At 59.5% G+C, this 19,657-nt stretch overlaps 5 protein-coding genes and 1 pseudogene across 5 annotated transcripts, besides 1 other annotated feature; all 6 read right to left on the bottom strand.

Annotated features, from left to right (window-relative positions):
* Window positions 1–197: 197 nt before the first annotated feature.
* Window positions 198–866, bottom strand: LMXM_28_2260 (putative glycosomal membrane protein; the record flags this gene model as incomplete). Its single annotated transcript, XM_003877020.1, has 1 exon — window positions 198–866. The coding sequence occupies one exon, from the start codon at window positions 864–866 to the stop codon at window positions 198–200; it is 669 nt and encodes a 222-aa protein (XP_003877069.1).
* An 887-nt stretch (window positions 867–1,753) lies between these two features.
* Window positions 1,754–2,419, bottom strand: LMXM_28_2250 (glycosomal membrane protein-like protein; the record flags this gene model as incomplete). Its single annotated transcript, XM_003877019.1, has 1 exon — window positions 1,754–2,419. One exon carries the CDS (start codon window positions 2,417–2,419, stop codon window positions 1,754–1,756), a length of 666 nt encoding a protein of 221 aa, XP_003877068.1.
* A 3,357-nt stretch (window positions 2,420–5,776) lies between these two features.
* Window positions 5,777–6,682, bottom strand: LMXM_28_2240 (conserved hypothetical protein; the record flags this gene model as incomplete). Its single annotated transcript, XM_003877018.1, has 1 exon — window positions 5,777–6,682. One exon carries the CDS (start codon window positions 6,680–6,682, stop codon window positions 5,777–5,779), a length of 906 nt encoding a protein of 301 aa, XP_003877067.1.
* Window positions 6,683–8,169: 1,487 nt separating this feature from the next.
* On the bottom strand, window positions 8,170–10,935 carry LMXM_28_2230 (cyclin dependent kinase-binding protein,putative; the record flags this gene model as incomplete). Its single annotated transcript, XM_003877017.1, has 1 exon — window positions 8,170–10,935. The coding sequence occupies one exon, from the start codon at window positions 10,933–10,935 to the stop codon at window positions 8,170–8,172; it is 2,766 nt and encodes a 921-aa protein (XP_003877066.1).
* A 1,619-nt stretch (window positions 10,936–12,554) lies between these two features.
* On the bottom strand, window positions 12,555–15,056 carry LMXM_28_2220 (2,3-bisphosphoglycerate-independent phosphoglycerate mutase-like; the record flags this gene model as incomplete). Its single annotated transcript, XM_003877016.1, has 1 exon — window positions 12,555–15,056. One exon carries the CDS (start codon window positions 15,054–15,056, stop codon window positions 12,555–12,557), a length of 2,502 nt encoding a protein of 833 aa, XP_003877065.1.
* A 2,850-nt stretch (window positions 15,057–17,906) lies between these two features.
* Window positions 17,907–19,657, bottom strand: part of LMXM_28_2210 — a 3,073-nt pseudogene continuing 1,322 nt past the window's right edge.
* Window positions 17,907–19,657: part of a sequence feature that runs on past the window's edge.

Here is a 19,657-nt window from a genome sequence, read left to right as displayed (position 1 = left end):
GTCCATCTCATGCCCCCCTTCCCCTCCCCACTCCTTCCCTCCCTCCTTCGGCCATGCGTCACCACACACACCCCCCAACCGTCTCGCGGCTGCTTCCACGGCTCCATCTCTGCCTTCGCCTCGCTCCTGGTGCATTTTTTCCCCAATAGCATATTTCTCTCCCTCTCCCCGCCACTCGCCGACTCCTGCCACGCACTCTACTTGATCTTGCTCCAGTTGAGGTACGTGGCGACACCGCCGGACACGCAAGTGAGGGTGCCAACGGTGATTTGGGATGGGCACCACACGCTCTTCAGGTAGCCGACGGCGGCCATCGTCACAAGCACATCTGAGGCGTCCTTGGTGAGGTTGATGACGGCAGCCTTGGCTTCCTTCTTGCTCGTGGCCACATCACACACACGCTTCTGCAGGGCAGCACGAAGGGCGATGAGGTCCAGCACGGCGGCGAGGAAAAAGCCCCAGAACTGCGCGGTCTTCGCGCACTTCGTAATGCACTTGGCGTCTGCCGAGATCAGCTTGTACTTGGCGATGAAGGCGGCGTTATCGCCCATGATGTAGAGAGAGTTGCAGACGATGCGGAAGAACTCAATGAACCTCCTGCACTCCGTGCCAGCGAAGCCCCTCACCACGACGCCATCGGCGATCTTCTGCAGCTTCGGCATATCACCCGCGAACTTGCCCATGCGCATCAGGGAGCGGGCGCTGCCGATGGAGTTGCCGATCGTGACGTACGCCTTGGCACGCGAGTCCTGGCTGCGAGCCGCGACGGCCGCTAGAATCTTGAAGAAACCAGCGAGGAACTTGTAGATCTTGTCGCGGCCATCGGTCTGGCCGAGCAGCTTTATCAGCTTCTCGAAGTCGCTCATGGTGAATGATGAGATGGGCGAAGGTACAGAGGGAAAATATATATATATATTGAGGTGGAAGGGGAGAGAAGAAGGGGGGGTATGGTGTGTATGCTGTGGGGGGGGGGGTATTCGCCAGATGCTTCTAGTGCAGTGAACGGCTGGAAGAAGGCGCAGAATATGAGGTGCAAGAAGAGATGAACGGCATGTGCGTGTGTGCATGTCGGAGGAGAGTGAGGTAGACAGCAGCAAACAAAGGGGTCGGCAATGAAGGATAAAGCATGAAGACTAAGGGAGTAGGCATGACCTCCGCCTCCCAGAAGGCGAAAGAGAAGACGGTTGCAGCTTCGCCATCGGGTTATTGGAAGAGGAGGAGAGAGTGTGTGTGTGGGGGGGGCCAGAGCTGACGTGCGGGTGCTTCATTTCGCTGTTGGCTAAGGGGACTGCGTGTGCGCACGGTGTGGTACTATTCCCGTGGTCGTGAGCGTCGTTTGCCCATCTTCTACCAAACCAAAAAAAGGCTGCCATATATGCGCTACGCCGTGGCACTCGAGGTGTACCACGCATACACCTACGCATACAGAACAGCAGGGAGGGAAGCGCGTAGACAGACGGTGAGGTGAGGTGGGGAGGGGATGGGGATGGGGAGGAGAGAGGCAGAGAGAAACAGAGGGACAAGTCGAAGACGCGAAAGTGCACACACGCACACGCACGGAGAGAGAGAGAGCGGGGGCGTGGGAGGCGGTAGAGAGGGGACGAATACGAGAAAAAGAAATGGAACAGAGAGACGTCCTACAGAAGGGAAGGTAAAGTGAACAATAAAAATACAGGCACGCACACAGATGCGCTCAACAATATGCATGCCTTGTAATGGCCACGGTGGTGTGGCGGCGACAGCGGAGGGGCCACTAGGTTTTCGCCTGCGCATTCAGATAAATGGAAAGTGCACCAGAGAGGCATCTCAAGGCGCCGCTGACACGCGGACTCATCCGGCATGCGCTGTTCGCGCCGTTGCAGATGGACAAGGTCACAGCCGTGTCTACCGCCTCGCGCGTCGCGCTGACGGTAGCGATCTTGCACGCCCGCGTCGCCGCCGGCGGATCGTAGCGAAGCTTTCGGGCGGCGTCAAGCAGCTCGAATAGGTGGAACACCGTACCCAAGAAATGACCGAAGAGCTGGATTGCCAAAGTACACTTTCGCAGATGCGCCGCGTCGAAGTTCTTCCCCAGCAGATTTTCACGGGCGACGAGCAGGGCGTGGTCGCCAGCGGCGTAGAGAAAGTCGCAGACGGCCTTGAAGAACTCCAAGAACTTCTTGCGTTCCGTCCACGCGAAGCCCTGTGCCGCGAACACCTCGACGAGGGACTGCATCTTGAACGTGAGGCTGAAAAGTCGGCTCAGGCGCAGAACAGAGCGTACGTCGGTGAGGTGTCTAGCCGAGTCGGCATACTGCTCTCGCTGCAGAGAGTTCGTCGTGCTCAAGAAGGTAAAGGCGCCAGCCATGAGTTTGATGAGCTTGTCAACGCTGTCGGTCCGCTCCAACATGCGCGACGCGCCGAGAGCGACGCGCGACATCCCTGACGATATCTCTGCCTCGCTGTTGTATGCTTGTGTTCTTCACTACACGGCGTAGCTCGTGAAATGCAGGCGCTTTTCCTTGGGGCGAAAAGGCCGCCGCTGCAGCCTGCACAGCGAGACCCAGGCACACGGATACGCACTCGCTACTTTCGCGTCGGCTGAGCGGTCCCTTCCACCGCACAGCGACTCCAAAGAGAGCAAGAAATGCAAAAAAAAGAGCTCGCTGATCCGCTACACCCGGATGTGGGCGTGTGCGTCGCCGTCGCCGCCGCCCTTGTGCCGTATCCGTGGGCGTGTATACAACTCCTCCCCCCTCGTGCTGATTCGAGAACGAACGGGGAGAGAGAGATGATCGCTGGCACTACGCCGTGGATCGTAAGACACCCGTCGCTGACGTGGGCGACGATGAGGACGACGACGGCAGCGTGGGGAGGGAAAACACAAGGAGGCACTAAAATGCAAGGACGACTCGGGGAGGCACGAAGTCAGAAACAGCAGCAAAGGAGAAAAGAAAAAGCGAATGAGGGAAGCAAGAAAGCGGGAGGGAGGGCGAGAGGGCGAGAGGGCGAGAGGAGACAGCACCAACAGGAGGAGGGGAGGGGAGGGGGTACCGTTCAACCCTTGAGCATGCTCGTGTTCGCGATGTACGTATGCGGGTGTACCTCTGGATAAGAGATACAAAAGGGAGGGAAGACGGCTGTGCTGATATAACGCCGACCAAAACAAAGAAGGGCACGGGAGACGGAAGCAAGAGCGAAGAAGACGAGCAAAAGAGGCGGGCTGTGTCCGGTTGGACCGTCACGTCCTCGAGTGATGGTGCTGGCGGCTGATGACGCTGGGGAGGAGTAGTGAATTCTCGCTGAAGTCCCAACAAGACAGTGCCCTTGCAAAAGCCGATTCTTGTTGGGCTGCTGCAGTGTCGAGGGAAGTCGAGGTGGGGGTGGGGGAGATGCCTATCTCTTTCCGTGGTGAGACGCACACCGAGACAGCGACTGGGTGAGGTAGAGATCGATCGAAAGCGGCGGTCGGCACCAAGGAGGGGGGAGACGGTAAAAGGGGGAAAAAACAAGAATGTGCCATTGCGTAGTGGACTCCACACGTCATGGTTTGCCTCAGCAGCAGCAGAGCCTGAGCCGTCCTCCATAGGAATACGTAGCGAGGACATACACCGAGCAGGGAGGGCAGAGCTGAAAAAAGCTCTTCCCCCCCCTCCCCTTGACAGCACACCTCAGGCCAGCAGCCACGACAACAGCAGTAAACAAAGTCCGCCGATGAAGAGAGCGAAGAGCGTACGTGAAGATTTCTTTTTCTCTGTTCAGCGTGTCCATTTCTCTGCAGCCACACAACATGAGCTGAGCGCATCGCAGCCCGGCCGGTCACAGGCCCCGTCGCGCGGCGCGAGGCAGCCGTGGGCACACGAGGCGCAGCAATGCCCAGACCCGGTCATCGGTGCATGGCTTCTGCCTCGAGCCTTGCCCACCCCCGCCCCGCAGGTCGCCCCACAGCCGCGCGCATTATCCCGGCCATCGCCCAGGGCATCCCTCTCGGGGTGCCCCAGCCTTACCCCGCCAGTGGGCAGCGAGGGCCGGGTGGGGCGCGTTCGAGTCATGCCGACACTCTGCCCATCCAGTGGGTCGTGCAAGCGCGTGCGCGGTGGCAGGCCGCTCCGACGCCACGCCGTCCAGGACAGGACCGCGGACATCGGCAGCGATGCGTCGCTCTGACCTCCCTACGTCATGCGCGCCTGACCCTGTCGCCACCAGAGGTGGCTGTGCAGTGGCAGGAATAGGGGCTGCTTGGCTTCCCCCCAGAGAGAGTGGGTGCTGGAGACTGAGATACGACGCACTGAGGCTTGTCTCCACCCCCCTGCGTCGTCATCGGGGAGAGCGAGAAGAGAGTTAACAGAAAACCAATAAACTGCTGAGGCGACGCCGGGGTGGGGGCACGGAGAGACAGCGAAGGAGCGCGCCGCAGATTGTGGATTTGGCAGATGCTTTAACAACCACTATCGGCCTGCCGAGGTCGCGTCACGTCGGCGATGTCTTGTTGGCTGCACCGAGTCGATATTTTCACGTATGGCTGTGTACGCGACACTTCGCTGGAACATCTCACCTTTGATTCTCGAGCCTGCACGTACGTGGTGGGGGCGGTGAATGTTCAGTTCTCCGTTAGGGAGGAAGGCGCTCCCTTGAGTGTCAGCAGTGCACGCGCATTGCCGCGTGTATCGGCACTTGGTCCAGACGAGAAAAAGGAAAGTGAAGACATGCGTATTCGCATGCGCTACCCCGATATGTCGAGAGGGTGCTGTACGCGAGTGTTTCCCGTCGCCAAGCGTGAGCGTGAGAGAGGAGGGGAGGGTGGAAGAGGGCGAGAGATAAAACACGGGAGAACGCTGCAGCGAGTCTGCGAGCAAGTCAAGATGTTCTCCCCCCATCGACCGGACTAATGGGGGTGGCGCGTGTGTGCGTGTGTGTGTGCGACGGCGCCACTTACACAGAGGCCGCACCAGTAAGAATAGAGCGCGTCTTTTTTGTTGTTCACAAGGGCATCAATACGCGTGCACGACTGTGCTTTGTGTGCACGGACGAGATGGCAGGGCCGCCTGCTCTCCCAGCTTCCTGCCTCACCGGGTGGAGACATGAAGTGGTGGGCGGGACTGCCGCTGGAGAGGCGGAGAATGGAAACAACGAGAGAGAAGGTGCCATCCGCAGAGAAACCGAAAACCAGAGCCAGCGCTGGCAGGCAGAACCGCGATACCGCTCCAATTAGACAAAGAAAAGCAAAACGCGGCCGTGCCTTCGATCTCGTCGCACCGCTGTGTCCGCAGAGACGGGCTACCTACTCGCTTTGCTGGCGCGGAAAGGCGAGGAGGTAAAGGGGGAGCGAGCGAGAGTCAGCCGTCAGCATTCCCTGTCCAAGGCACGCCTTCGCCATAGTGTAGATGCGCCGCGCAACACACATGCGAGAGGTCTTGGGTGTAAGTACACGACCTTTGTGTATCTGTGTGTGTGTGCCTAACGTGCAAGCGGGTGAGGGTCCGTCGAACCAGAGGAAAAAGAGTACTCACAATGTGTTTGTCGGTGGCCATGCTTTGGCCACTGCTTGTGGCGTTGGTGACTGGAGGAAGGGTGCCTCGCGAGAGAAGCACAATGAAGAGGAGCTGGAGGAGGCGGGGTCTAGGTTGGTTGGTGCAACTCAGCGTTCCTTGTGAAGGGCTGCCGCATGTGCAGCGACTTGGGGCCGGCATGCACACACGTACGCTGACGTCGATGCCGTGTCACACCATGATTCGGGTTCCCCCTCCCCCTTTTCTCTATTTCAGTGCCCTCTCGGTACACCAAAATAGGTGCAACGTCAGGATGACGCCTGCACATCTGCCAGCTCCGCGGTCAACGCCTTCACCTCCTGCGCTGCGTTGCGTCGCGCGTGCGCCTCAAGTCGATAGAAGAAGTACGGCGTCTTGTACCACTGCGGGTGTTGCGCAAAGCCGTTCAGGAAGCCAGCACGTCCCTTCAAGAAGTCGGCGCGGGGATAGTGGCTGTACTCGCGCTGGATATTGTCGGCGTAGCGGTGGCGATACGTGTCACCATCCGGGTGTCCGAGAATAGCCAAGTCCAGATCCAGAAACACATGCAGCGGGTCGTCGCGGCTCTGCTGCACGACAGCACTCACTACCCCCCGCTCTGCTGACGTGGAAGCCTCTGCGGGAGAGGCTGGCAGGTGCAACGGCTGCTTCGGCTCAACCGAGAGGTGCTCCTTCGTCTTCAGTATGTACGTTGTCGTAGAGTTGCGCACAAACTCCATCGCCGGTGCGTCGACCCAGAGAAGCGGCGGTGCAGACGAGTAGGGAGGAGGGTGCTGCTGACTCCCATCGTCCTCAGCGCACGTGGCACCACTCGCCGAAGGCAGAGCAGACGCGCCGGCCACGCTGATCGGTGCAGCAGCACTCCCCGCCGCCGCTGCTGCTGCTGCCGATGCAGAGCTGCTGGCGACCTCGCTCTCACGCTGCATTGTCTGGAGGAACTCTGCGGCGACCGCCGCACTTGCTTCTTCGTTGTCGCCGCGGGTTGGATCGTAGACAACGTCGTGAAAGAGAACCGACAGAAGCAGCACCGTACCAGTCCACTCGTGCGCTACTCTGTCCGCGCCTGTCAAGAGCTTCGACGGCGGAGCCGACGAGACTGGATCCTCTATCATTGCTGGTATGTACGCGCCGTGCCACCCGTGCTCTGCTTCGTAGGCGACGAGCTGCCCCAGCATCTCCTCCAGATGCTCGAGGGTGTGGTAGTGCCGCTGCGGCTCCGTGTAGCGGTCGTAGACAAAGCGGCGGAAGTGCGCCTCCGACACATCACGAAGGCTTCGCGACGACACCGTCGGTGTGCCAGTAAGCGAGAAGGGAAGAAGACGCGCTACACACCGCTCCCACGCGCGTCGAACCAGCGGGATTCGCTCACTCGTCGGCTGCTCAGCGGACATGAGTTGGCAGCGCTATCCGTGTCAAACGTTCCCCGCCGTGGCGGGAAGGTGCAGTGATGTGATGATGGAGTGTAGTGAAAGTAGGCGTGGCGCCGATCTCGCTATTCGAACGTCACTACTGGCAATCCAGTCCAAGGAGAGGGAGGAGAGTCAGACGCATGCAGCAGAGGTGGAGAAGAGAGTGTCGGCACAAGCATGACGTCGTCGATGAGACCCAGAGAAAGGGGGAGGATAACAAAGCGAGCAGCGTGAACCAATAGCGCACGGCACAAGGGCGACTTCACAGACACGCGCAGATACGCACAGGCGAGTGGGCAGTGTACGGCGGCACTGCCGCAGAATAAGGAGGGAAGGAGATGATTCAGCACGCACACACGCACCGCCTTCCCCCCCCTGCCGAGTTCCCCTCTTCGGCCCCACCCTCCTGCGAGGTGGGGGAGGGGGGATGCGCCTCCCCAAACAAGCGTGAGGAGAAGCGCCATCGCAATGGCATGGGTTGTTGCTTGCCTGTCTATCGTTCCCTTACTTCACTATGAGCAATCACCTATGCCAGCTGCTTTCCACCCCTTTCCTCGAGAATACCGCAGGGCGGACAGAGCGAGGGGAGCGAGGGCAAAATACAGCACAGCCCTCGCTGCCACTCACGGCCGCAACAGAAGCCCCGGCGTTCGCTTCTTCAACCATCTCTCGCTGTATCGCTTATCACAAACATCGCTGGCGCCCCCCCCGCCCCCTCACCTATGGGCGCGTGTGAGGAAGTGCGTTGCGTGGATGCATGATGCAACTGCAGCACACGAAAGCCGCACACATGGACGGGCGAAAAGGCTGAGAGGCGAAGGAGAGAAGGGTCCGTGGGTGGAGAGCGGAGAGGCGCAGGAGTAGAGGAGGATCGTCCGCGAGCGGCATGGTGGGACGCCACCTTCCTACTCGAGCCTTACACAAGGAAAAAAAATAAAGAGAGAGAAAGGATGCACATATACATACGTCGCCACACATACGCACACACACACATAATATATACCCACCCACACGCATGCGCACACAGAGACATCCACACACACACGCACACACATAATATGTAGATGAAGAGAGAGAGAGGCACAGGGAGGGAGACAGCAAAAAAAGGGGGATGGGGAGTCGGAGGCGTATTCCGCTCCTTCCCGCATGCAACACCACAGCCACGCAGCGCGCAGACACACGCACTCGTCATTACATGACGACCAACAACTGGCATGAAGAGGCGTTCCTGCAAGGCGCACATCACGCGTGTGCTAGTAGTAGAGGTTGCTGTAGCAGTTGTAGTGGTTCAAGTACGCAGGTGACACGAACTTCTTGCTATAGTACTCCTGCGAGGTTACATTGATGAGCTGCAGCAGGCGTTCAATGTGCGTCTTGATCACCTGCCCGTCCCCGTCGGGCAGCAGTGTAAAGTCGAGCCCGACGTACACCGGGAACTCCTGCTCCTCCACCTTCTTCCAATTTACGTGCACCACCTCCTCGTCATCCTCCTCCACCCCCTTACCGCCGCCGCCGCCAAGCATCGCATTGACATTACCGACGTGCACGCCAGACACGTTGTGAAAGCGGCGCCACCGGTTCTTGAAGTAGGCGATCTTCTTCATGAGGTCGCCCGTTTCCAGGAACTTGATGGCGAGCAGCACGCATGCCGCCATGATCTCCTTGCGGTTGTGCTTGCCCACCATGCCCTGCACCACGAGTCGCTCAAAGTACCAGTACGCATACGCCGTGGTGGTCAGATCCAGCAGGGAGTTGTCCTCTAGCGCGTAGACCAGCAACTCGTGCTTGATCTTGCGGAGGTGCGTCAGTTTAATGTCGCGCACCTCGAGCTCGGGGTGCTGAATATGGAAGTTGTGGTTGAGGTCCTTCTTCAGGATCTTCTTGTCCACAAACGAGATCATCGAGACGCGGTAGGAGGGGAGGGAGATCATCTTGCGGCGGCGCTCGCCACCGGTGATGTTGCCCGTGTCGACGAAGTACGCGTTCGAGAAGGCAGGGTTGTTGCGGTACTGTCGCCGCGCGAGGACCTTACGGTAGCTTCGAATATCACCCTCGCCGCTGATGATGCCTCCTTTGCCGCGGTTGTGGTGGCGGCGGCGGTGGCGCGCGTTGGAGGAGCTGCGTGAGCTGCCGCGACTGCTCCGGCTGCTGCTGCGGCTGCGTCGACTGGAGCCGCTGCTGCTGTAAGAAGAGGAGGAGCGGCTTTGGGTACGGCTGCTGCTGCCACGACGGCCGTGGGGGCTGCTACCGGTGCGCGTCTTCGAGGAGGATGACGAGTACGGTGAGTGCGTTCTGAGGCCCGAGTCTGAAGAGCTAGAGGTAACGACCACGCTGGTCATCTCGGCCACGTGCCGGCGGTCGGCGTAGTTACCAGCGAGGTATTGGCTGTTCACAACAAAATCTTGATACTCGCCATCGACGTCGTTGAGGCCCTGCGAGTGCGAGAGAGAGGACGACGAAGACGAAGACGACGATGAGGACGAGCGCTGTTTGGAGGATGAGCTGGACCTACTGCCGCTCGCGTTGGACTCCCCGCGGTACGGCTGGATCACTTGGTCCTCCTTCCACAGCGACGTCACTCGTGGCTCGAACTTTGTCAAGATGGTGCAGAGCGACATCGGCGTGGCAGCCGACTGCGCCCACCACTGCCGTTGTCGCCGCTTCTTGTTTCGAGTGTGGTGACGACGCGAGCTACCGCCAGAAGACGACGACGACGGCGAGGTCAAAGACAACGACCGCACGAGTGTGTGACTCGTGCTGGACAAGTGCTGCGGTGTTCCACTCCACTCCACCTCGAGGGGGCCAGGAACTGAACCTCCGCCATGTGCGGCCAGTGACCCTTTTCCCACAGCGACCCCGTCGCCGCCGCCTGGGCCATACTTGGGGCTCCGCTTCCCGCGGCTCTGTGGCGAGCCAGAAGAGCGGCTGCTCGAAGAGGACGAAGACGACGACGAGGACGAGCGGCGCTGCTGAACATCACCGTAAATCCACCGCAGCCGCACCCTCTGGCCCTCCCTCTTCACAAGCTCGTGGACCTGCAGTGGGGGCTTGCCCCCGCTGTTGCAGCTGACGCGGTGCCGGTGCCCCTGCGACGGCAGCAGATTCGACTCCCCGCTGGCGCCACCGCTTAACGCGGTGCCGGAAATGTCTCCACCAGCGGCGTTGTTGCCAACGTTCGCAGCGGATGCCCCGGCATCCTGCCGAGCGCCACCAGCACCCGCGCCAAGACCGCCAGCCGCAGTGACGCCACTGGTGTTCACCGGCGAGGCCGCACTGCGCTGAATCTCACTGCGGCTGCGGCTGGAGGAAGAAGAGCTGCTGCTGCTGCTGCTGCTGCTGTGACGACGATGCCGCTTGACAGGCTTCATGCTAGTGCCTAGCGACTTGAGGAAGTTCTCCTGCCGCCGGTATCGAAGAGAAAAGTCAGCAGCGAAGGATTGGCGGCGTCGGTGCTGGAGCTGCTGCGGCGTGAGCTGAGAGACGGCCTTGCCGACTGGCACACGAGGGATTGGACTGGAGAAATGAGGGCAACCGGCGGCAATGGCATCTGTAGCCGCTGTGGCGTTGGGATCACTGCTGCTTGTGTTGGTAGCGACCGTCGGTGCAGAAATACTTTGTTGTGTGGCAGCGCTAGCGAAGCCGCCGACGTGCGTGTTAGCCGGTCCTTCAAGACCACTGGAGCTCGGAACGCGTATCGTGAAATTGCGCAGAGTATTGCACCCATCGGCACCGGTACCCAGCGCACGCGACATTCCCTCCAGGACTGCTCTTTCCTCTCTCGTCTCGGCCTTGTTGAAACTGCCGCCAAGGCTGTCGGGATTGGAGCTGGAGCTAATGTCGCTGCCGCTGCCATTCTTGGTGCTGGATCGAGCGCCACCGCGCAGAGGGTGGGGGTGCAGCTCCGTCGGGTTGATAGCGCTGAGGAACGCCGTCGCCCGCTGCACACCTGAGACCTTTCCAACCAAGCGCGGCTTCACCCCACTGCCGCCACCTAAACCATTTTTGCAGCCCGAGGTCATGCCAGGGGAGGAAGATGAAGGGGGTTGTGGAGGTTGGGCATGAGAGCCGTTGCGGGCGACCCCGTGAAGTGCTTTCCTGCCATCGACTGCACTCGTGACCTGCCCTGCCACTACGCCATCATTCAGGGTAGGAGCCGACAACGGAGAAGCAAGTTGCGCGGGTGCAAGCGACGGCGCAGCCTTTCTGTATGACTGACCGGCTAACGTGCTTACATTGGCGATGGGATGAGGCAGGTGGGTGTCCGCACTGGCAGTGCAAGCGTCGTGCGGACGAGGAGGAATGTCGGTACGCGACGCCACCTTTGAAGAAACAAGACCGGAGGGAAGAGCGAATGCGTCAACGACGATGCCGCAGGCGGGGACAAGTCCGCGTGAAGAAAGCCAGACTCCCCGGAGCACCGCAAACAGCTAGCCAAGACGATGGCTGTGATTGCCCAATGAAAAAGGGTGTAAGCCAGAAAGAGGAGAGAGGGAAGGTGAGGACGGTGCACACACGAGAAGCGACGTCAGCACGGCCACAGAGAAGTGCGAAGATAAGGCGTATATATCTTAATAACACAGCAATAATGGGGAGTCGCGTGGCAAGCAGAACGAGAGGGGAAAACGATGTGCGAGGGAATTAGCGAGGGTGGGCAGAGGAGGGGTGGGGGACAATGCGCAGCGACACCGCACAATGGCCCCGGAAACACGCAGAAAGACACAGAACTCCGCCTGTTTATGGGAGGTTACAGCACGACCGTGAGTACGCTTGGCGTGTATCTGCGTGTGCCTGCGACTGGTGTCGCCGTGTAACCTGATGTCAGCAGCAGCAGCAGAAGAGAGGGCGAAACAATAATAATAGAAAGAATGAGTGAAGGGTAGCACAAGAGAGTCGAGAGATGGCAAGTGGGGGCGGAGGGGTTGTGGGCCCAGGAAATGGTAACGGCAAGCTTCGCCTTGGGCGACGGCTGCTTGCGCAACGAAGACTGCTGATGTTCGCCGCCGATGACGCGCGCACATGGAGGCGCCAAATAGAGCAGAGGAGAGATGAGGGGAGCAGAAGTGGGAGGGTCGGAAAGCGAAGAGCAAGAAGGAGAGACGCACGAGGGAGAAGGACGACCTACTCCGTCCCCATCCCCCACCACGTCATCCTCGACGGGATCGCACTCCCAGACTCGCCTTATACCGCACCTTCAGTCATGACGACGACAGTGCAGAGGGCGGAGGGACGAAGAGGAGGAGAGGGTAACCAGACATGACGTGGAGTCCCGCAACAGTGTCCAGTGCAACCGGCTGTCACTAGCGTGAGTGAGTGTATGTTGTGGGTGTTTCACGTGCTTGTCTGGTCGATTGTGCATGCAATGCTTAACACACACACACGAATGATGAGCGTAGTGGAGATGATGCAGCACCACAGCAGCAGCCACTCTTGGCCACACCCACACATCTCGTAGGCATCGCAACAGCACTCAGCAGACGGCAGATAACGAGAGAGCGAAACGCAGACCCCGCTCATACACACCTAGACGCACACACAGACAGACCAACGGAGAGACCAGAATAGATCCTGTTCGCCGGTGCCGAACAGCCACGCGCGGCGTTCCTCACTTTCACGGCTCTCTATGTCGGTCCGTGGTGCATCAGACGTAGTGATAGTGATGGTGCACGCGCTTCATGAGAGGGATCAGCTCTTCGCCGCGGAAACGTCCCAAACCGCCAGACGCGGCCTTCACCTCGCTGTAGTACTCGACGCCGTCGGTAGGGCACGCGGACAGCGCACCCTCAGAGGTTGTCCGCTTCACTGCCACCGAAACCGGCACCGGCTCGCAGCAGTGGTCACCGATTCCCAGCGGAGTGGAATGATCCGCGATGACGGCCATAGTAGCCCCCGCAGGCAGCTCCCTCCACAGCGCCTCCATTGCCAGCCCAGACCGCCGAAGCATCTCCAGCTTGAGCTGCAGACACCTGTCGTGCCCGGCGTTGTCGACGCCCTTGACGTGCACCACTACAAAGTTGTAGTGCGGATCTATTATGCGTCCCGCCTGTTGCGGTGTCGTAGCCTTCGACTGCACAGCAGCAGTCACCGCGGCCTCGTGCGATGACGGGCACTCGATTCGCAGCGCGTGCAGCGCGGCCCTCACCTTGACCATGAGATCCGATTGATAGTCACCTGTGGCGCCACGGAGAGACTCTTGCCCGGTGGGGTCGCACGCGCGGCAAACTTCACCGCGCAGCCCGCAGCAGATGCCCAGACCTTTGATAATGCAGGTCGGGGCTAGGATCAGTCCGTGAAGGCCGTGGCGCACCGCGAACGTCGGCACCCACCCCTTCTTGGCAGCGCCGCGGAACAGGAGGAGATTGGCCAAGTTCTTGCGCGCCATGGTCTCTGATCCTCCCAGAGCTGATTCATTCGCGAGTCTCGCAGCGACGGTGCGGTTGTGTTGGCGCCTAGCTTCGTTCACCGGGTGCACCTTGAGCCTGCGTGTCAAGGCAGCTGAGGCAGCCTCCACAAGGCGGCACGTGTAGACGGCAGCGGCGTACTCGGGGTGGCCCTTTCCCACCGTTGGCTTGCAGCGCAGAAGCAGTCGCCCGTCCATGAGTGGATCTGTACCGGTGATCTTGTCCGACAGCATGCCGAGCAACTCCGTCGACCCATCCGCGCGCACGACTCGCCGTGCCCCGCTTAGCGCTATCCCACAGCGGTGCTCCGTAGCGTACTGCATCTTAATGGTGTGGGGGTAGTCGAACGGGATGTCATGCAGATCAGCAGCCACCGTCGTACCGTTGAGGTCGTTGCAGAGCGCCGGGCCCTCGACCGTGAAGTCGCGGTCACACCGGCGATGGGTAACATACTGGTCTGCCAAAGACGTCGACGACAAGGCCGTCGCCTCCAGTGCGGGGTCCTCGTCGTCATACAGCTCCTCCGTTCGGTCTGCGAAGGTAGCGAAGTTGCACTTGAAGGCGACGTCTTCCTCCTCCAGCTCCAGCCCCGCCCCGAGTGCCTCGTAGGCGCCACGGCCACGATAGTACATGGTGGGGGAGTACCCGAATATGCTGAGGTGGGCCGTGTCGCTGCCGCAGCTTTTGCCGGCCATGTAGGGATCCATGAGGCCGCTAACACCGTACCGGCTCACAATATTGATGCCAGAGGTAACATGCTCGTTGAGCGTCTCGCGCAACGCAGCATTGGCACTGTCTGCGAGCACCCCCTCCATCACACTCAACGATTGCGCTGTTGGAGCCTTGGTGGCAGGAGAAGGCGCACACTGCGACACAGCCGGCACCCCCGCCACCACCTCCAGCGGTGTGCGCCCGCCGAGCTCACAGTACGTATTGTCGCCGATACCGTCGATGATGAAGAGAATCATCGGTTTGGGAAAAAGTGGGGCGCCGTAGCACGGAATGGGCGGCGGGGTGGTACTCGTGTCCCCCTCAGCCGGCTGAGCCACGCGGGCCTTCGCGGCGGCAGCGTGGTAGGCAATGGTAGACGGCGGCCAGTGCGCCTCAGGCAGCGCATTCAGCTCCGTCTGCATGGCCGTTGCCTTGGCCCAATTCCCGTCCTCCCTGAGATGCGCCGGTACGCCCCCGTTGAAGCGGTCGCCATAAAGGCGCAACATGCTGGAAGCTGAGAACTTTGAAATAAGGCGGGAGCTGCTGCGGGGAGTCGGTGATGACCAGTCGTCCGGGTACCCCTTGGCGCGGAAGTACAAGGCAGCCTCCACGGTCACCGCCTCCCCGTCCACCGCCGCTGGCCACGTGAGGGACGCCGCGGTGGTTCCGCCGCGGGCCCGAAATGACGCGCTCGGTGCCTCGCACACCTCCACCAGCGTGGGCACAGACACGTGCGTCCCGCCGGAGATGTCCTCCAGTACATCAAGCCACGCCTTCATCTTCGCCGAGACGGAAAAGACTTCACCCTCGACCTGCGCGCATCCCGGCACGTTACAGTCAGGGAGGTCCAGCACACATGGCAAGCACTCGGGGTGGTCGGGGAGAAGGTTCACGAAGAAGGGGTAACGGCTAACGGTGCGAGCACGGGCCACGAAGACGGCCTCGGCCTCATCGGCCAGCCAGTACGGGTAGTTGTTCTCGCCACGCTGCAGCGTCCCGCATACAAATATGAGGTAGCATACTATGTTCATGATGGTGACGTTTGAATTCCATAGGCACTCAAAGCTTCTCTACACCAACACGCTTGCGAACTCTTCGACGGGAAGAGACGCGCACGTTCCCCTCTGCTTCGCCCGTTTTGCGAACGCGCTCTCCGACACGGTCGCACAACAGCCGTCACACCCCCCGCTGCCCCCTGCCTGAATCCACCGGATTGGAGGAGAGGTGTGACGATCGGGTGAAAAAGACATACAAAACGAAACAGAGCACTCTTCGCCTGGGGTTAGGTGCTGTGGTGGCGACTAACGTAGTTAGGGGAGGTGCTAAGACGGTAACCAACAGACGTAGAGAAGGTAGGGGGCTGTGTGTGTGTGTGTGTGTGTAAAGGAGGCTGAGCCTCTCTTACCCGCTCGTGCTCTCCTCTACGTGTACGTGTGCTCTGAAGTGCGACGGGCACACCAGAAAGGAGCAGTCAAAGTGAGAACAAAAACAACAAGCGGCACGGACAATCAGAGGGGCATGACCAGTGGAAGAAGAGGGGGGAGGAAGGGAGGGAGAGAGAGAAACATGCATGATGTGCATCGGCCTCGCAGCCTTGGCCATCTCTGTCCAACTCCTCCTCGGCCCGTTCCTACCCTTTCACGCATGCGCCAACGCATAGCGGCGCTACAGAGTTCACAGAAGAGACAGATTACAGAGGTTTGAGCCGGTGTGACTTAAGCATGCAATGTACCGACCCCCTCCCCCCTTTCCGTCCTCCAAGGAAGGAGATGGAGAGAGGCAGACGGCGAGACGCAGCGCTTGCGCCTGTGTCCCTGTGCATGTGCGGACACAAAGCCGTCGCATCGGCCAGGCTTCCTTCCTCACCTCTGACTCTGGGGTGTGTCCTGTATGGTTGGTTTACGTTGTTGGTGGTGCTCTCTCGCTTTGTATCCTTGATACCTTGGATCAATAAGGGGAGGGAGTTGGCTCTCCGTTTTCTGGAGGAAGCGACGACGACGGGCTGTGAAGCAGGGGCAGGGTAGAGGCGGTGGCTGGCCTGACAAGAGAACCGACTCCGAGCAAATGAAGATAGATATAGAAAGAAACACAAGGCAATTGGAGGAGGGAGAGGGAGAGGGGGCGAGCGAATCTCTCCCCCTCTCTCCCTAAGGAAGGTAGGATGTGTGGCTGGGGGAGGGAGGCGCACACAGACACACCCCACCCACACACACACCCATACACGCACACACACGAGTGTCCTCGAGCATGGACAGACACAAAAAAAAGAGAGACGAAGATCACACTGAACATACGAAGACGGAGCTCGAGGACGTGTATGGATACAACGAAGAGAGACGAGAAGACACGACGCACGCTCGATTCCCTTGATGATATCAGGAAGAGAGGAAGAGATACCCATGCATACATATGTACGTACACGCGCGCACAGGCTACATGCAAAAGCCCTCCCCGCCCCCAATGGAGCTCCTGCAGAATCTATGACTCCCTCTTCTCCCTCGTAGCTTCGACGCACACATATGACCTGCATGAAAGCGAGAGAGGATGGAGAAAGGAGGGGGGGCAAGGAGAGAGAGTGAGAAGGCGAAAACAAAAAAAAACATCAAAGAGAGTGCCTCTCGACAGGGCACGCACGTGTACTCAGGAATGTGGTATATGTGGTGGGCGAAAGAGACAGGCAGGCCGACAGGCAAGGTCACAGAGGAGAGAGGAGAGATACAGCCAGCGTACGAGAGACAGAGGAGGCGGCCAAGAGAACGAAAGACAAGCGCTTACTACAGAGAAAAGGAAAAAAAAGGCAGTGTTCTGTGGCAACGCACAAGTCAACTGAAGACGAAAAAAAGGTAGAGAGAGAGACCAGGGGTGGGACACCAACACAGAAGGGGGGAAGGGGTGAATGAAAGAGGCCCAAGGAATACATGTACAGAAAGAGAGACACAACGAGAGCGACACCATACACTTTCTATCGTGATTCGCCTAGCCGTACCAACGCGCACACACAAAGTACAGAGATGTAGAGAGACGCAACATCACATCACAGACCTCACCTGGCCACAACGAGAGCACACAGCGCCGCACCTCGAAAAGGCCCCTTCTTCACCCATGAAAAAAAAACAGCAGCCGGCTAGGAATAGGACCTACAACACACGCGAGAGGGTACAGTCACCACAGATAGAAAGCGACTCCGACGTGCATGCGCGGAAGAGGACACAGTCACCCCTCAGCTGGCGTACAAGACATGAAAGGGAGGTCATCGGTGAACCCGAAAGCGTATTCACGGCAATACAGAAGAGAAAGAACAGGTTGGGGGAGGAGGGAGGAGGGAAGATGGCGTGCAAGGCAGCCAACGCTAGGTGATGCCGTCAAAGACAAAAGAAAATGAAGCGATTCCCCGGTGCCAAGAGAGGCACACAAACACACACACACACATATATATATATACGTGCCTCATCAAGCTAAAAGGGAAAAATAAGAACGCGAGCATAGCGGAGGAGGCAAGGAGAAAGAAAAAGGGAAAAGGAAGGGCACGGTTACACAATATCATCGTCACCATCCCGCACAGCTACAGAGCCTATATGGCTTCGTGCAACGGCCAGAGGAAGAGGGGGAGAAGGGTGCAATGCTGGCATAAAGCACAAAGGCACGCGCGCAGAGATGCAAAGGCGGTAGTGGCGAAGTGGGCAAAGGAAGAAAAAGAACGACGAAAAAAAAGCAGAGCGGAATGTGTGCTTGTGTGTGTGTGTGCAGCGGACAACGCAGAGAGAGAGAGTGCTGAGCGGTGCTGGGAGAAGTCCCCAGCACACAAGGAGAGCAGCAGATCACCCTTTTACTCCTGCCGCGCACGCGCGCATGACAGAGTTTTGTTCGTTCAATGTGGTCGTCTACGCAAGACCGATGGCGACGGCATCTTCCCTTTCCTGCTCTTCCCTCATCTGCCTCGCCTTCTCCCGCTCCCGCTCGTACTCCTCCTCGTCAACAACGTTGTAGTTCTTCTCTAGCTGCTCCATCACCTTTCTGTGCTTCGCCTCTAGCTCCCTCTCCTCCTCTTCCTTCTGCTTCCTGCGCTGCTCCTCCAGGCGCTCTCGCTCCGCAGCAGCAGTCCTCTTCTTCTCCATTAGAATCTGCTCCTTTTTCGAGTCCTTCTTGCCCTTCATGCGAAGCTCCTCGATCTTCTTGCGGAGCGCCTCCTGCTCCTTCTCCCGCCACTTCTGCAGCTCCGCCTGCTCTTCCTTTCGCTGGCGCTTGATCTCCTCCGCTTCCCTGCTGTCCTTCTCCTTCAGTTTCTCCTTCTTCTTCTGGGCCTCCTCACGCTGCTTGCGCACCATCTCCACGCGCTGCCTCTCCTCCTCCTCGCGTTGGCGCTGCAGCTCCTCCATCTCCCCTTTCCTCTGTCGGCGCGCCGCAGCAAGCTCGCCCTCGGCCTCCTCGGCCTTCTTCTCGGCCTTCTTCTGTGCCTCCTTCTCCTCCGCGACGCGACGCTGGCGGGCCTCCTCCTGCTCCTTCTCGTGCTCCTCCTGCAGCTCCTTCAGCTTCTGCCTCTCTGACTCGATCTCAGCCTTACGGCGCTTGATCTCCTCCTCGCGCTGCTTCTGGATCTCCTCGCGCTTCTTCTGGGCCTCCTCACGCTGCTTGCGCACCATCTCCACGCGCTGCCTCTCCTCCTCCTCGCGTTGGCGCTGCAGCTCCTCCATCTCCCCTTTCCTCTGTCGGCGCGCCGCAGCAAGCTCGCCCTCGGCCTCCTCGGCCTTCTTCTCGGCCTTCTTCTGTGCCTCCTTCTCCTCCGCGACGCGACGCTGGCGGGCCTCCTCCTGCTCCTTCTCGTGCTCCTCCTGCAGCTCCTTCAGCTTCTGCCTCTCTGACTCGATCTCAGCCTTACGGCGCTTGATCTCCTCCTCGCGCTGCTTCTGGATCTCCTCGCGCTTCTTCTGGGCCTCCTCACGCTGCTTGCGCACCATCTCCACGCGCTGCCTCTCCTCCTCCTCGCGTTGGCGCTGCAGCTCCTCCTTCTGCCTCCGTTCCTCCTCTAGGTCCTTCGGAATACGCACATCCTTCTGATCTCGCTTCTTGCGGCTCTCGGCCTCGGCCTCACGAATTCGCTTCGCCCTCTCCTTCGCTGCACGAGCCTCTGCTTCGCGAGCCTTCGCAATTTCGTCAGCAAGCTTTTTGTCTTCCTCTTTGCACTTTTTGGCGGCCTCTACAGGAGCCACACTCCTGTTCTTCCGCAAGAGACGCTTCTTGGTGGTTGGCGCCCCTGACAGCGCATTGCCGTTACCAGCACTCTTGGAGTGATTTTTTTTCGCACCAGATGCCTCCGAGTGGGAGGCGTTCGTTAGCGGGGCAACACTATCAGCAGGTGCGGGGTCCACATGCTGCGCAGCTACATCGGACGGTGCAGCTACATCGGACGGTGCAGCTACATCGGACGGTACAGCGCTCATGGTGAAAAAATAACACCAAAGAAGTATATTGGCGGGTGTCCCGTATGTGGTGTAGATCAAGGGCTAAGGGGTCGCGATGTGGAGGGGAGGGAACGACTCGAGTCGAGAGTTCGCAAAAAGGAAGAGATAAAAAAGGAGACAAGAGAGGGGAGTTGCGGTGAGCGACGGGAGCAGACGAGATCAATAACGGGAGG

The sequence above is a fragment of the Leishmania mexicana genome, chromosome 28 (assembly GCF_000234665.1).
Source record: "Leishmania mexicana MHOM/GT/2001/U1103 complete genome, chromosome 28".
Classification (NCBI taxonomy): domain Eukaryota; phylum Euglenozoa; class Kinetoplastea; order Trypanosomatida; family Trypanosomatidae; genus Leishmania; species Leishmania mexicana.
The sequence above is the reverse complement of the archived record's forward strand: the minus strand, read 5'-3'. Positions and strand labels throughout refer to the sequence as shown.